This window comes from Seriola dumerili, unplaced genomic scaffold (assembly GCF_002260705.1).
Source record: "Seriola dumerili isolate Sdu_G_001 unplaced genomic scaffold, Sdu_1.0 BDQW01000242.1, whole genome shotgun sequence".
In the NCBI taxonomy this organism is placed as follows: domain Eukaryota; kingdom Metazoa; phylum Chordata; class Actinopteri; order Carangiformes; family Carangidae; genus Seriola; species Seriola dumerili.
Window position 1 is genome coordinate 3,227,104 of NW_019174497.1, and position 17,568 is coordinate 3,244,671.

At 39.2% G+C, this 17,568-nt stretch overlaps 2 protein-coding genes across 2 annotated transcripts; one reads left to right on the plus strand and one right to left on the minus strand.

Annotated features, from left to right (window-relative positions):
* The first annotated feature begins 818 nt into the window (after positions 1 to 818).
* On the plus strand, positions 819 to 8,529 carry irak4 (interleukin 1 receptor associated kinase 4). The gene is made up of 11 exons (XM_022755990.1): positions 819 to 1,120; positions 1,572 to 1,717; positions 2,533 to 2,700; positions 3,563 to 3,723; positions 3,808 to 3,872; positions 4,807 to 4,921; positions 5,012 to 5,121; positions 5,440 to 5,626; positions 6,175 to 6,237; positions 6,617 to 6,781; positions 8,224 to 8,529. The coding sequence occupies exons 1-11, from the start codon at positions 960 to 962 to the stop codon at positions 8,278 to 8,280; spliced, it is 1,398 nt and encodes a 465-aa protein (XP_022611711.1). The 5' UTR covers positions 819 to 959; the 3' UTR covers positions 8,281 to 8,529.
* A 13-nt stretch (positions 8,530 to 8,542) lies between these two features.
* twf1 (twinfilin actin binding protein 1) lies at positions 8,543 to 17,472 on the minus strand. Its single transcript, XM_022755992.1, has 9 exons — positions 17,364 to 17,472; positions 15,768 to 15,848; positions 15,422 to 15,600; positions 14,123 to 14,218; positions 13,809 to 13,913; positions 11,594 to 11,719; positions 10,861 to 11,011; positions 10,596 to 10,717; positions 8,543 to 9,780 (listed from the first exon to the last, which is right to left on the minus strand). Exons 1-9 carry the CDS (start codon positions 17,386 to 17,388, stop codon positions 9,613 to 9,615), a joined length of 1,053 nt encoding a protein of 350 aa, XP_022611713.1. The 5' UTR covers positions 17,389 to 17,472; the 3' UTR covers positions 8,543 to 9,612.
* Positions 17,473 to 17,568: the final 96 nt, after the last annotated feature.

Consider the following 17,568-nt stretch of genomic DNA (forward strand, 5'->3'; position numbering starts at 1 on the left):
TGGTGTTACATAAATATTCAAGGAGGGATATAAAAAATAAAACTATAAAAACTAAATAAATAATCAAGTGCCAATATGCATAGAAAATGCTATTTATCACATTGATTCAACAAGTTAATACAATTCAAATTTAACCATGCTTCATTTAGTCATGTTTTTTTGGTTATGTCCCTGTGAGCACAATAATACATAGCCTGTTAATTCGAATATTATTTCATTTTCATTAATTTATTCAGGGACAGCGCACATTAATCATCATTACTGTAAATGTGCCAGTGTTAGCCCGCTAGCGAATTTGCAGTCCTCAGGCGAAATGTTCTTTGAAACCTATGGAAATACAAGTCATGACCATGCACGCAAGGTTGATAAAGAAATTATAGGGGGAGGATTAAAATCACTGATCACATTACATTTAAGTAAAAAAGGAAAGTCATTCTATAAAAATAAAAAAAAATCATATTCCCATACAATATTGATAAACTCAGTGGTTCCAAAGAGTGAAGTCTCTTTGTTGTCCACAAGAGGGCGCCGTGATATTATGAACCTATAAACAATCACAGGAGGCGATGTGTGTTTCCATCGCCTTCTGCTCCTCATTCTCTGACAACTAGCGTGAAACCACATTGACGGTGTGATTAAAGTGTTAAACAAACCGATATCACAATATTTCACAGTAGAGACTGAACTTTTTCGACTTTCTACTCTTACTGCCTTTTATTTCCGCATTGTAGGTGGAGACTCTTGTGGGACAGACCTGCTGTGTTACGTTGGGGAAGTTGCACAATTTCGGAAAAGACACATTTCAATGGTGTGTGAGCGAAATATTAGTGTTTCCGCATTTATGGGTGCAGTTCCTGGAGGATAATACACATCTGTAGCGGCTCTGTAAGTTGTACAGCATGTCAGTGTAACTGTCAGATAAACTTCACACTCGAGTGTTGCCAGTAATTTCTCGTACAATGAGTAATTCAGTAACTTCGGCTACTTACATTCGCAACCTCAGTTACAGTTTACGTCGCAGGTTGTCGGATTTTTTGGACCCTCAAGACAAGTGGAAAGATGTTATTGTCTCGATACGGAAGCCGAGTGGGGAGCCGAGGTACTCACTGCATCATGTGAGGTACGTTTTTATAGGCCTAGCAGGTAACAGCAAAACTGATGTAGCCACTGAATCTGTCAGAGTAGGCCTAACACCTGCTTTAACGTGCTTTAACACCCTATCTATCTATCTATCTATCTATCTATCTACTTTATCTATCTATCTATCTATCTATCCATCTATCCATCCATCCATCCGTCTATCCGTCTATCCATCTATCTATCTATCTATCTATCTATCTATCTATCTATCTATCTATCTATCTATCCATCCATCCATCTATCTATCTATCTATCTATCTATCTATCTATCAATCTATCCATCCATCCATCTATCTATCTATCTATCTATCAATCTATCTATCTATCTATCTATCTATCTATCTATCTATCTATCTATCTATCTATCTATCCATCCATCTATCCATCCATCTATCTATCTATCTATCTATCTATCTATCTATCTATCTCAGGAGGTTTGAAGGCCTTGTTGCACAGGGGAGGAGTCCCACAGTTGAGCTGCTGAATGACTGGGGGACCACCAACAGTACAGTGGGTGAACTTGTGGACATTTTGAAGCATCGCAAGTTACTGGCTGCTGCTAGTGTCCTGTTACCTGGTATGATTTTCAAAACCACCTTTTATCACACTGCATAATAAGCCTATTTCACTTATCTACAGTCACTGCTAATCATATGTATTATTAAACAGCATCATCCAATTCTTGAAACATCTTTTTCAGTGTCCCAGGTTTAAAAAAAAATTTGGTCAGAAAATAAGTTACATCAGTCTAAATAGTTCAGTACATAAACTTGCCCAGACTTGGATAATGAGGTGCCAAACTATAACAGCAAGGGACAGTTAAAGTAAAGAGGTTGCTAGAACGTAACCACGACTAATGTCAATAATTTTGATAAGTTCCAGTGGAAAAACAATGGAAAAAAATGCAGATCCTGACCAGCATATATCGAATTTAATAATGAATTTTATTTTTGTTCCATACCAGTGGCCTTTCTGCATGCGATTGCATGGCATACAATAATAATACCACATGCTTTCAGCATTTGACATTTGTGTTCTAAAGAAAGTCAAGTAAGTGCTGCACATCCTATGCATGTTCTAAAACAGATGAAAAAAGGAAATGTTTTATATATGCACATAATATAAATCTACAACATAAAAGCCACTATACAGCACATTTGTTTTTGTGTGTTGTCTAATCTTAAAGTCTTTCACAAAATTTATGGTTTTAATTATATTAAAAATGTCTTTCTCCACTCAGTATATTGAAGACAGTATAAAACAGACTTTATGTTTACGTTCATTATGTATTTCTTTCAGCTCGCAAAATGGATGTGGACTGTGTAAACAATAAAAAACATGCTTTTGATTTGTGTATCATATTTTTATGTCTTTTTTATTTTAACCACACAGTGGAAGAGGCCCCCTCAGAGGCAGAGGCACAGCCAGTCTCTCCAGTAGTAGAAAGAGACAGTGAGCGTCCTACCAGGCTACTGACAGAGAGCGAGACACAGCCGCTGCCTGTCAGCTACACTCTGCAGCCACAGACTCTACAGGAGAGCAGTGAACCAGGACAAACAGGTGGCTGCACCTTCAAATCACAGTTAAACCACACATTGAGATGATTTTTTGGGCTGTGTTAACACAGCGCATTTGTAATCTGTACATGAGAGAAGGTTGTGAAGCGTATGGCATTAAACGACAGTCATAGTCAGTTGAAAACCTTAACATCAGTTTGAATTGTTTAAGCATGTTAATTAAAATATTATATTCAACTTCTATGAGGACGTTCCACAACATTTGAGTCGATTTAAACATTTGCTAAAGCACTTCTACACAGGCCGCCGTGGAAGAAGTATTCAGATCTTTTACTGAAGTAAAAGATGCAATTCCAAAATGTAAAAATACTTAATACAGATAAAGGTCCTGCATTCAAAATCCAAAAGTAACAGTACAGAAGAATTATCAGCAAAATGTCAAAAGTCAAAGTACTTCAGCAACTTTGCTGGTGGGGGTGAAGCTAATTGTAAATACTTTATATATTTTTGGTTTGTATAATCTGTCATAATGCATCATATTTTATTAACTACTACTATGTTTCATTGTGTAAAGTCTTAATCTGCAAAGTAACCTGTAAATATAATAGTCAAAATAATGTCAAGGAGTATTTGGGTGAAGTAGAGGTATAAAGCAACATAAATTGGAAATACTACATGAAAAGGTACCTTATAATTGTATTATAACACAGTGGTTGAGTAAATGTAATTAGTTACATCCCACCACTATAAACAAGGCTGTTTTATTTCAGTTCCTCGAAATGTAAAACTACCTGGTTCTGCTTCTATGAAAAATATGTGATTTTACATAAATGGCCAGCAGGTGGCAGGAGTGGGGCCTTAACCACAGAAGTTAACATGACAGTTTTGTGTGTGTCCCTCATCAGGTTTCTCCAGTTTCATGTACCATGACCTGATGGAGATTACCGGCAACTTTGATGACCGTCCCATGTCAGACGGAGGCAGCAGACTTGGAGAGGGAGGCTTTGGCACTGTATACAAAGGTCTCCTGAATGACACACCTGTTGCAGTGAAAAAGCTCAACCCAGTGAGTGAAAATATTTTTCATACCAAGCTCAAACCTTTGTAGATAATCTGTGTAAATCACAACGCGAAATATGATCTCGTTTAGATGGAGGACGTTTCACCGGACGAGCTGCATGTTCAGTTCTATCAAGAGATCCAAACTCTGAAAGTGTAAGTTTCGTCTTCTGTCTATATCCTTGTTAATCAGTTTGATTTAAAGTGACTCACTGACACCTCATAAACATGACAATTTATTAGCTAGAGGAGACAAGCTGTTTCTGAAGCAGGCATCTTACTCATAGTAATGGAACTTGAGAGAGTGAAAGGATTAATAGTTTTGGGAAAAGCCTGAGTCATGCATCAAATACACTAGTCTCAGATTTAATGGATGCTTACACCCAATCATTCTCATTACTATGATTAATTAGAAAGTAAATGTTTGAAACAGATTTCTTTTTGTGAGATTGGTAGAGTTTTGGGAAACAGCGAGAATATGTAGCTTTCACAAATCAGTCCACTCAGGGATTTTGCTGCTACAGCCGTACACAGTCTGGTATGACCAGTGGCTCGCAGTGGCATGCTGATATTGCTGTCACTGACAATAAGTCAGATCACTCTTTTTTCCACTTGCAACCGTTCCAACAGGTTGTAGCATTTAGCATTATCCCATGTCACTTGTGTGCCAATATTGGTCACTATTCAGTAAATCTACATGGGGAAACAGCCAGCCTGCCTCTGTCCACAGGTAACAAAATCCATCTAGTAGCACCACTAAAGTTTGTTTTTTGTAAGGATCAAACAAAAGAAGTAAAACATGTTAATTAGTGAGCTTTAGACGTGCTGCTGGGAAGATTTTGTTACCTTAAATGGGCCGGCCCAGCTGTTTTCCCTTGTTTCCAGTCTTTATGCTAAGCTAAGCTAACTGTCTCTTGGCTGCAGTTACATATGTAGCATGCAGGCATGAGAGTGGTATCAATTTTGTCATCTAACTCTCAGCACAGAAAGTGAATATGCACATTTCCCAAAATGTAGAACTATTTCTTTCCACCCAACCTGCTGCGGGTTATCATAATGACTCATATATTCATAACTGTTTGTTTCACAGGTTGAAACATGAGAACTTGGTTGACATGGTTGGATTTTCCTGTGATGGGCAGCACCCATGTTTGGTGTATGCCTTTATGGCCAATGGTTCTTTGCTAGACCGACTGGCTTGCTTGGTAAACACCATCTACACTCTACCTACTTTGCTCTTCTAGTACATGAGCTTTCACACCGATAGTTCAGCTCTATGCTTTCTGTCCTTTCAGGATGATAGTCCCCCACTGTCCTGGAGACAGAGATGCTTGATAGCTGAGGGGACAGCACGAGGCCTGGAGTATCTGCACAGCAACCATCATATCCACAGAGATGTTAAAAGGTACATTAAGTGATGTCTTTCCTCTTTTTCAGTGCCCTGTAAATGACCTTTTCTTAAGGGAATAGTTAGACATTTTGGTAAACACTCTCATTCACTTTGTTGCAGAAAGTTAGATGAGAAGATTGATACCACTTTCACATATGACACTAAAGCTAGTTAGGCTAATAAGCCTAGCTTAGCATAAAGACTGAAAACAGTGTTGTCGTTGTTCATTGCTGTTTTTACAGCTCTGCTTTTGTGCAGATTAAACAGAGTTAAACAGAGATGTGTTCATTTAGTTTAAAATTGCTCATAATGTTTTTTTTTTTTTCCTGTTAGTGCAAATATCCTGTTAGATGAAAAACTTGTGGCAAAGATCTCAGACTTCGGGCTGACGAGAGCGTCGGCCAAACGGACGTCAACAACCATGATGACAGAGAGGATTGTGGGCACCCGTGCATACATGGCACCCGAGGCCCTCAGAGGAGAGATCACACCAAAATCTGATGTCTTCAGCTTTGGAGTGGTGGGTTTTCTGCAGACACACACACGCACACCGGACACATGCACGTGCACACACACACACACACACACACACAGATAGGGATATTATGTCAGGAAAGGAGAAACTGCCAGTGTAATGTAAATATATAGAAGACAGCTCAGCAGAGTGCAAAGTTCTCCTAAACTACTGACACACACATAATTGCAGAACACAAACATTAGAGTATACATTTCTTCTCATTTGTGAAAATAGAGCTCTGTTTTATGTATCATCTGTCATTATTTTATAACAAAAATTTTAAATCAGTTTAAGGGCACAGCTGTACCACAGTAGTAGCTATAAATATAAAACCCATTATCCATTGTTTGACATTGGCTGAATGATTTATAGGGTCAGCGCTGTATAAAACTGCCTGACCTTCAATATAGTACAGTACAGCTTATATGACTTGTTGGGACAGCTGTGGAAACACTGCAGTGTCTGTGGAGGTACTTGGCACATGTCGAGGTAATAAAGGTTTTCTGACGTCCAGAGCCATGTGATTAACCCCATCTCTCTGACATCTACAGGTGTTGCTAGAAATATTGTCTGGACTCCCGCCAGCCTGTGAAAACCGGGAGCCACAATTCTTGGTAAGCAGCACAAAAGAGGCTTTCACTGTGTGGCGATCAAGTAACAGTTTGCGATTACATCTTATTAAAGACTTAGCATCTAATTAGTAAGGGAGCGTTATCAGTTAGTAGTCATTAAAGGGTAACTGAAACGCATTCGAACCCAAGTTTCATCTGTGCTGAGCATACGCTGAGCAACTTAAAACTGCTGTTCAGACGGTGATACACAAATCCATTTCTTGCACTGTGTATAAAATGGACAAACCAAGAACCTTCAGCATGATGAAAGCAATAATCCTAATTTGAAATCTACGCAACATTTTCTTCAAATTATGGCTTTTAAAGTTTACCGCTGACCTCGGTCACCTATTGTGGGATTTTCCCTCCCTCGCTCCCCCAGATGGAGTTTACGTATGACATAGATGACGAAGACGAGGAGCTGACTCTGGAGGCCTTTCTGGACAAAAAGATGGGAGACTGGGAGCTGAGCCAGGTGGAGACTACTTACTCTTTGGCTTGTAACTGCCTCCATGACAGGAAAAACAGACGGCCAGTCATCAAACAGGTACAGTGAGGAAAGACACTGGCGGATATGAAGATGCATTGTTACAGCTGCTGTGTTAGCATTCGCACCACTTTCAGTACATCACTTTGAGCATGATACCATTAAGCAATTCATTCTTCATAATGCAGTGCTCAAATGCTGATATGTACGTTGCTGTAATCTTTCCTCCCGTGCATAATAGCCATGAATCGATCCTTACCCTGCACACATCTAATGTAAGAGATGGGGGAGAAAGTTCAAGTGGGTGTGTTTTCTGTCATAGAGAGGAGCAAGACTTGATAATAATTCAAATGGGAATAACATGCCTAACTAACACTTACTATAAATTGTTTTCCTACTGCACTGAAGCTTTAGTGATATCCCTCACTTTGGATTAAAGCGTCTGCTAACTGACTAAATGTGAATGTAAAGAACAGCACGCACTTTAAAAACACTCTTTGCTTAAAGGAGTTTATGGTGTTGCACTAATGAAAAGTGAAGTCAGGGTGCTTGTTTCATCATCAATTTGGAAAATTTACACAAATTGTCAGATGCAGCCCTACAGATCAGATATCGGAAAGGTGTGGTGGGAGGGGGTTTCATATGCCGTTTGACCATCTGACAAGCTCTTCATCTGTAAAGCATGCAGACTCATTTACAGCAACTGATGAGTCTTTCAGAAATGTGAAAAAAATGAACCTACTGTTTAAGAGCGCCTCAGTGAATCTTCGGTCAAAAAAAAAAAACATTTGTCCTTTGGTCTTTTTATGAAGTGATCAAACTACAAATATCAATAAAGTGATATTATTATTCAGACTTAAGCGTCTGTGGTGAGGGTCTTTGTATATTCATCAGGACACAAAGAATAGTAACAGGATGAAGTCACAGCCACGTTAGCTGCTCTTGAGGGCTGTACTTAGTCACGGTGCTGCTTTGAGCTAAATGCTAACCTCAGCCTTCTAACATGCTCATAATGACAATGCCAACATGCTGGTGGTTAACAGTTCATGTTAATGTTTACCATGGCTTACCAAGGCTCATGGGAATGTCATTAGTCTCACTGTTATTTGGACATATTTTGATCTGATGATGGTGCTGGAGCAAAAGTTGTAAGAATGCATCCTCTGTGGATCATTGTCTGAAACATGTCATGGCACTCCAAGCTGTTCACATTCAGCTTGGACCAAAAGTAGTGAACTTCTCAAAATAATATTGCCATCCATGCAGCCGCACCTATAGCGTGGCAGAAAGAAAATAAATAAATTTGCTGTGGAACAAACAGTCAAACACTGAAGGAACTAACACACAAAAATATTATATGGGATTTGCTGTAGCCTTGATTAAATGAAATGTTTTTCTGTATCTAATGTAAGGTTCTATTTTGTATATGTAAATGACAAAATACACAAGTTCATGTATTTTTATTTGTAGACTGTCTGTCTTATTAATGTCTGTCTTCACAGGTCCTGTCCGAACTTAAAGGGGTTGTCAAAAGCATATCAGTGGATTTTCAGGCATAGCATCCCAGAGAGGAAACAAGATATCTACACCTGCTCCAATCAATGCGCAGACTGATTGAATATATTTCTGTCAGATAAATTAATGTTGCTTGTTGACTGTGACTGGCCAAAAGGTATTTTTTGGATCAATATCTCTTTCTTTTACCTTATTTTAGATAATTTACTATATTTTTGCTAAGAAGCATGTAGCTCAGGTTTTAGTGTTTCTACCATGTATTTATTGTGAATACAGTAAAAGGAATAAAATGATTCAAACAAAAAATGTGATTTAAATATTTTATTTTTCTTCTTTTAAAAGAAAGATTTGTAAGAAAACATAAGACCAAACATGATTTTCTTTTCTATTATAATGACACTGTATGAATATAAAGGGATTATCCCTTCGAACATGAGGTGAGCTTAGTAGTTTGCCTAATATTAATCAGCAGACCAGTGGATGTGGCAACATTTTGATCAAGGTACTTATAGAACTCCCTTTCCTATCCGGTTGCTTGGCTTTCCCTTTTGTACGGGAATCAGCAATGTTTGAGTAGCTTCCTCTTTGTGAAATCTGAGATGTATTGATGTAATATTTCTGGAAGCCCCTGTTCTTTCCACTGTGATCCTCACCGACACTGACAATCACCAGAACAGACCAGACTGTTTCTTAATCATAGAGCATCACACAGCTACAATATGTACATTTACAGCACTTGCATAGAAAAATAAGTTTCTCAGCAGATGATTTTTTTTTTTCATGTAAACCACAGTTATATCAAAAAAGAAGGAAATTTTCCAATATAAAATGCACTGTTAAAATGAATCAAGAGACACAAGTGGGATCATTATATCTTTTCTGCTTTGGAGCACCTCATTGTGCAAACAGTAGGAGACAAATGTAGAACACATGAAACATGGAAACATTAATGGACACGGACTTAAGGAATGCAAGTTAAGAATTCTAGCATGTGAACTCAAAATGGGGGAATTTCATCATATTGGCGCAAGTTCACAGTCGCACTAACATTTCTCAGAGTTGGCAACGATGTAAAAACCTCAAGTTTGACTTGTTTGGGCGTCTTTGAATCACTGTAAATTCATTTTTGTGAATGTACTAACATACATAAATATGCTTCCATTTGGCGAGCTACAAATGGAAATTCTGAAGTGTGTCATTGCTCAGTTGTCCTTGGCGTGCATAGTTGGGTCTCTGGGTGACATGTGTGGGAATTTGAGGTTGTTGTCTTATTCTTTTAAACAAGCGTGTCAAATATGATCCCTCCCCCCATCACAGGAATGTTCCACTGTGGAACGTGCTCAGGGTGGAGGTGGTGGTCGGAAGCTGAGGTCAGTTTAATCTTCCTCCTCTCCCTCTGCGGGTGGCCGGGTGATGCGGCGGCCACCCCTCTTCCCTGCAGGGCCTTTGGGCTTGGCGAAGGCCTGCTTGTGTGCATGCTGCTTGGGATGCACCTCCTCATACATAAAATCACTGGTCAGTTCGTCCCCGTTTTCAATCTCCAACTGGGAAACACAAAGAAAATTTGAGCTGATGAGCGACACAGCAAAACCAACTTCAACTCACACTCCAAAAGGAATATATCTACTTTTTGGCAGTTATGGGATGTTTTTGATGTCCATCAGTTACAATTATCATTTCAAACTCCGTATGACCCATACTACTCGCATAACCTCATGAATTTACTTGTCAAAAATCATTCTGGAAGCCCCTGAAAACTAAATCTCAATCAACTTCAAAACACAAAGTTGTGATGTTTCTTTGTTATTTCATATTAGACATTTTTGTCTCGTCTGTGTTTTTCTCGCTGGTTTGATGTGAGCAGGAAAAAAATTATACCATAGTCTTTTGTGCATGAATAAACATTGAGCATATTTGAAGAAGTCACACTTCCCAGTGAATCAAATCTGATCAAACTACTTGTTTATAGAATGTCAGAAAACAGTAATAAATCCCCATAATGTGTTCAAATTGCTTGTTTTATTCAACCAACAGTCTTTAACACACAGACACACATCTTCACATTTGAGAAGCTGGAACTAAAATCACAACCTACTATCAAAATGATAAAGATTTATTTTCTCTCAATTGTGGCTTTAGATCAAGCCATACCCACACAGTCGTGACAATGCAGATTAGTTTTGCAGTGTTAACCTCTTAATAATTTACACCTGATGACTTCTTATTTTATCATGAATATTCAAAATTTTGGAGACATAGTCAAGATTTAAATCCAAGTTTTCCAAAGTTTCTGACAAAAAATAATTCAGATTTCCATGCTGTTCACCACATTCTCTTATTATGACAAAATGTTTCTTACCTTTTTCTCAATCTCAATGTGGAGATTGTTTTCCACCATGTCAACCAATGGATTTTTGCAGCTGGAATACAGCATCCTCTCTCGGATGCTACACTTGTACCCAGGCATAGAATAAATGAAGACTGCAAAAGCAAATAGGACAATGAGAGGAGTGGACACAAAGAACCATTCAGAGCAATGAAAAAAAAAAAAAAAAAAAAAAAACTAAACGGAAATGATATGGGATGTGTCAGCTGTGTATAATCACTTGTGGGAATCTACTCACCAGTGGACTCTAAGTAGTCGCCTTCATGGGAATGTTTGTAGAGGAAGAAGTGGTAACGTGCAGAATCTTTAGGGATTCTCATTGGCAGGTCTTTCAGCTCTGTTGGCTCAGTGTTGGACAATCGAATCAGCTCCTGTGCAGCGTCTACTTGCTGTTGAGAAATGCGAAAAAATGTATTTTATTTTTTTAAAGTTACTAACAAGGTTGGTGGCGTGCACTCCTAATCACAAAAGTCCTTGCTTTGAATTCCAGAGCAATTAGGGAAATCTGTGGTGCGAACAGTGAATAGCAAACCATATCCCTTTCATCTCAGGTGTGTCCGAGTAAAAAACATTTACTCAACAGTCGCTGGCGTGCTGCTCTGCAGTCAGCAGGAATACTTCAGTGGATAAATACAACATAACATGCTGCTGTCTTGAAAAGCTTTTAGGCTAACAAACAAAAAGGCAACTGAGACAAGGCCACGAGAGTGACACAATTATTTCTTTGTACTTTGCACTGATCTGATCTTGTGACATGAACCCTTTGAATTTCAATGAGAAGACTCGACACACAAAGGCTTTTTGGGCTAAACGAGCCATTGTGTCAGTCTGTAAACAACTCCTGACCAAAAAACATCTCCAAACAATACAAAGACAAAAGGGCAGAGAATTGATTTGCTCATTCAAATTAGTGGCCTGTCAAAGTTTACCTTCTCACTAATGATTTTAATGATTTTCTCCTAGGAACTCACCAGTTGTACATAGTTAATTTTCTTGTCTCTAAAGCGTTCAAGTGCTGCAACAGCGTCTTTGTGAATAGGGAAAGCCACTCCCTGCAGAGTCTGCTGCTTAGTGTCCACACTGATGTCCGTCTGCACCTGAACACACCACAAACAAAGACACACACACACACAGACACACACAGACACACACAAACCAGAAAAACATGAGGCACTTGACCTTTCTATTCTCCCACCATGGTCACTGTGATACACTGAGTTACAGTTGTGGTAAATAGGTCGTTCATTAAGCTGATCAGTGCATTACTTCAAATAACACATGGTTAGTATTAATATAAATACACTCAAAAATAGAACATATTCTCTCTATATACACATTTATGCAGAAACATGCTCCAAAACAGAGAAAATGCGGTATATAGTACTGCAGTGCAGTTTCTGACATGGTCTCAACTTATTATATTCACAAGACTGTGTCTATATACACACACACACCCAGATGCTTCTATGTCTACATTGTGTTGACATGCTTGTGACATTATGTCATCATGCTGACTATTCCAAGTTATAGATAGAACAACTGACTCCTCAATTCAGCTCTGGTCTTTAAATTCAATCATAGGAGGCAAAAAAACCAATGTTCTTTCCAAGCATTAACAGGTTTCCACTGATGATTATAGTGTCCTAATGACTTGTGATTTACAATAAATGTTCTTTATTTTAGTTATCAGCAAATAAAAAGGCTTACAAGTGCAACAAGCAGCTTGAATGCTAGAGCATGATGATTACAGATGAGGTGGTTGTATCAGAAGTGACAAGGCGCCTCCATGAAAATCACAGAAAACTGGAAACGCTGGGGGATTACACTGATGGATTGCATCTATTTTTAGAGCCTTGTTCCCACAAAATGAAATGCCGTGCAAACATGATTGAGCCTCCGATGTAGCTACCTCGCATACCAAAAAGGATTGTGGGTATTTTTTATCCATCTGCTTAGTAAAAAGGCAGGAAGTCTCCGAGGCACGGCAATGATAAATATTTCAAAGCCTCTTTTTCATCCAGGCTGTACAGATTAATGGTATATTATCTTCCTTCAACAGCTGGTCAAGTGGGACGAGCACAAACCTCACTTCCCATTTGCTCTGCTGCTTTTAATTGACCGTACTTTGGAGAAGGACTGCACAACTCAAAGCACTTCCATATATGGTAAGAAAGACAGTTCTTGTTTATGTGGCAGACTGGGAGGGAAGCAATCAGAACAGGTTGTTTCTCTGAAAAGAACACAAGCCGATTTGGGTTTATTTTATGGGAACGGTCCCTTAAAGTCTGAAAAGTGAAACTTCACACGCTGCTTTTTTAACTTTGCCGTTAACAGTCCTAAAGCCCTTTACGTAAGCAGGGTAAATACTGCCAGCGTCATTAGCAGCATGCAATGGATATCACCTTACAGTATTTCTCTTATCTTATCACTGCAACCGACAAAGAATAGGCACAATGATACAGCTCATATGTGCTCCATGCAAAATCACTGCCTAGTACTTGAAGCTACAGAGCTCTTTCATTTGCATGTATCACTCAACATGGAAATATTAGACATGATCACTCATAAAAAGGGCTCTTCCTTAACTGCTTAGCTGCTCAGGCTGAGCAGGGTTTACACCTGTAAACAAAACTTTTTGTGGCGCTATGAGGGTGAGCTGGACAAGCCTAATAGAGTCATCCTTGCCAACATCCTGCTGCTCTAGTGCATCAGCATCTTTGCACTGTAGTCATACTGCCAGGCAGGCATATGCGCACTTGCACTAGAGCTGACCTTGTGCTGTTTGGAAGGATGCATCGCCGGCCTTCATTGATACTCCACACTGTTTCTGGTGGGATTTACAGCTCACACACACACACACATACATACATGGGAGATGTGATTAGGAGGAATACTGCTGTGAGCCGAGGGAAGCTATTTTTCTCACCCACCGAAGCCTCAATGTGTTAGGGTGACATAGTGACATCGCTTTTCAGAACTGAAACAAAGAAGAAGCCTAAACCACACCCACTTCCAGAGCACTTCAAGCCATACACGCTGTCAACAGGTGATGTTATCTGTGTACACAATCACTGTGAAGTAAGCCATTTTGTCTTAAGATGATCTCAAATGGGAACGACGACCAAGAAATGAAATCTCAACCACTTGTCTGAGTTTGTGTGTTTGCTTGTATGTGTGTATTTTTACCTCGTTTAGTTTAATCTGTCTCAGTTCCTCCTCTGCTGCAGTGAGGGGCAGGGGAGCCGCCTGCGAGGTCAGATATTTCTTGTATCCACTAAGATTCAAATCATCCTGGGGGCCAAAAAAATAAATAAATAATCACAATGACATAGCAAACAGCAATACAAGTTGATACACTAATACATTATTGCTCATATCAGTTGACATAAACATATAAGAGTGAAGCTTAACTTGTTAAAAGTAAAGCTTCTGAAGCTTCGGTGCATAAAAGAGCTTTTCACATCATTTCAAGTATTGTTGTACAATTAATCCAAACCAACCTTTGCGGTAGCGAAAATCTCATCCTTGATGTGCCCGCCTCCAAACTCTTTCTTCAGTGTGGCTCTGGTAGCAGCGTATAACATTTTATGTCGCACCTGTTAAGAATATTAAAAAAATGCGTATTATTTAGAAAGCTTTAAAAAAAAAAAAAAAAAAAAAAAAACCTAAAGAAATGTTTTCTGATGGCCTGTAATTTTGTTAATTTATCTTTTCCTTGGTTATGAGTGTTTATTCATGGTTTCTCGTCACAATAATAAAGAATATCAGAGGATGAAAATTCAAAGTTACAAAGTTTTGGTTTACATTCAAAACACACTGAGTATCATTGAGGTGTAACAAATATATTGCTTTGGTATTCCTATGTTTTTTAGTGTTAATGCCACAGGTAGATTGCAAAAACAAATAAAAAGGGTACACTCTCATAAAATGCTGCATTGCTTCATAGCACTACTAGTGGTGAAAACTCCACAGGGTACCTTTAAATACCCTCTGAAACATGTGATTTTAGGCTATATAAATACAGCTGACTTGACATGCCAAATCAAAAATTAGGCCTCACTTTGCCTGAACCAAATGAAAGCAAAACACACTAAACTGATTCAGTTAAGGCAGCAGCATGCAGTGGTTGTGAAATGATTTTGCAACTTCCAGACAAGCCTCAACCTGAAACTCTGTGCTTTGAGCTGGAGGACGGGAATGTTAAGCTCAGCTATGTCTCTCAGAAAGTGAATTTGAGCTCAGTTCCACCATGCAGTTAGAGCGCTACAACATCCTGCATGGCATTTTATTTTGGCACTGGCCCCTCGTTGCAACATTCCTCTTTCCGCTGCCACAGAAACAACATTTGTATGTCTATTTGTCATGGCTATTTTGAATCGCTGTGAGTCCACATCACAAGTGGTTCATCAAGTTTCAGTGGAACCAAATAACAATGACTTGGGTGACATTGTATGAGTCAAGAACACACCAATAACAAAACACACATTTCCATAACAAGGAACAACACAATGTGATAATCCTGTTTCACCTAAAAGCACTAAGAGGGTGAATTTTAAGTCAGAGCTGAGAAGTTTAACGTGAGCGCCATGTTGTTTGGAAAACACCATAATTTACCTTCATTTAGCTTTCCAAAGGTCTGGTAAGAAATGATGAATGTACTGCTGCCAACAGTTATCCAGGTTTTTCAACAAGTATAAAAAGAACTGCTGCCTTGATGTGGTTAACCCCACCCAACTGACACTCACAGCAGAGGAGGGCAAATACTATGTAGCGTGCACAGCTATTCATTAAAGCCTTACAGTAGAGTGGTCTGGTGACCAGGCCAGGAAGATCCACTCGTAGCCCTGGTTGTTAGTGGAGTCCAGTCGGTACAGAACGTAGCAGGGCACGTCATCCTCCAGGAGTGGCAGCACTAAGGAATCATACTCCTGGTCCCACTTCTTCGATGCTTTCCTGGTGGCGCCCAGAGTGAGCTGTTCTGGAAAGCAGATGTGTGCGACAAAAATGTCAACAGAGCATGGATTTGTTAGTCATGCTGACATTCTAATGTCAGCCTTAGCAAAGGTTTGGGTAGAAATATGATTTAAGACTTTTCTTGGCAGGGGAAGCTGTAAACAAACTCCAGGACTCTGGGACACTGCTTACCATCTTCAATGACGATCTTTAAGACTCGATATTGGTCTCCGCTCCTGGCATTGGCGAAGACATCCTTCACATCATTACCCGCTGAAAAAAAAAAAAAAAAAAAAAAAAAAAAAAAAAGACAGAGAAAGGGTCAGTCTCTGTTTTAAACACATGCTTGCTTGACAGCAACGCACTCCTGCTAATATGGCCATTTTAAGCCCTGGCTCCTACATTTACACCGAAAAGCTTCATAAATCTCAATAACCTGTGAAAACAACCAGATGTTAGATATTATATAAAGTACATACAATTATCCTGTCATGTCAATTTAATGACATATAGCCCATTACCAAGTATCTCTCATATTTTGCCTTTAAACACACTCTAAGGAACTCCTTGTTCCTATGTTGGAACAGCAGAAAAATTTTAATAAATAATATAATAATAAATCTTGTCTCCAACTCGCATTCAAACCAGCACCTTGACTATTTTAGCTGCAGTGACTCTGCAGTTTTTCCATTGTAACAACCCTGCAACAGCTGAGGAACAAGGCCAACAACAAATATATGTAAGACTGCAATATGATTACTAATTTCATTTTGATTATGCAGAAAGGTTGAACTGCAAAACTGTTTTCTATAACACAGACAGGAAAGTGTGATTAGAGACCATAACACATTTGTGGGTTTTGTGCATTCAAGAACTGTTATTCACTTTGATTTTTTTGCTACAGGTATAGTCTTGTCAACTATAGACAGGTACTGAGTATATAAATGGAATCAGTTTGTTTAGAATAGGCCCTGTATTAGGCTGTGCACAAATGTAAAAAAAAAAAAAAAAGATCAGGGTATTGAAAGATATAAAACCTTTAGTCTTCTTCAAAGTAACTTGACTCATTTTGACAGTTGAGTAAAACACACACAGGCTCAACTCATCTGATAATAAGTCTGATCAAAATCAAATGCACATGTAAGATGATTTAGACCAGTGTTGATCGGTGGCATGGAGTTAGTACGGACATTTACAATCGCTACATCTCCCTGTCTATTATTTACTCAGCTAAATTGCATACTGCCTTGCCCCAGGCTAAATAAAATTGTGGTTACAGACGTAAACAATTCTGCGGTGCTGCTGCCATATATAACAGGGCATCCCTCCCTACTGAGATTTACTTTTATAATTACACATTGCAGGTAATACCAGTGCTATTCTCATATTTATAAAACGCGACCGGTTTGCCAGGCCAGCAGTTTGTTTAAATGAAGGCGTCGCCCATCCATTCAGAGGGCTAAACTAACGTTACTGAATTTAAGCTCTATATAGCGCATAAAAGGCCTTTGTACAGTGAAAAGGGGACACAGCAGGTTTAGTTTAGCGGACCAGTAAACTGGCTAAAGACTGAGATTATCCTTCCTAGTCCTGAAAGTGCCCAAACAGGGCACCGCTGGTCACACACATCACGGTAGCTCAGAGCTAGCTAGGAGTGGCTAGCTCACTTGACGCTAGCTTCTCGTTGCAATGAATTGTTGCAGGTACTTCAAGCTCGTCCGGGAATCACGCACTCGCACAACAAAACACATAAACACAGAGAGACTGAAAGCAGACAAACGCATCTACCTTGAATGCCCGTTTGATGTGACATTGTGTCTGTCGTCGGATAAAGGGCTGATGCAGCTGATCAGGCGAAACCAGGGCAGAGAAGCAGGAAGTGGACTACATCGACAAGAGCCGCCCCAAATCCTTCGTCATCAACATCGAAATCACATGACTAATTTTCATTTGGATTATATCCATAAAAGTCAAGTGTTTAAAACGAAACCCT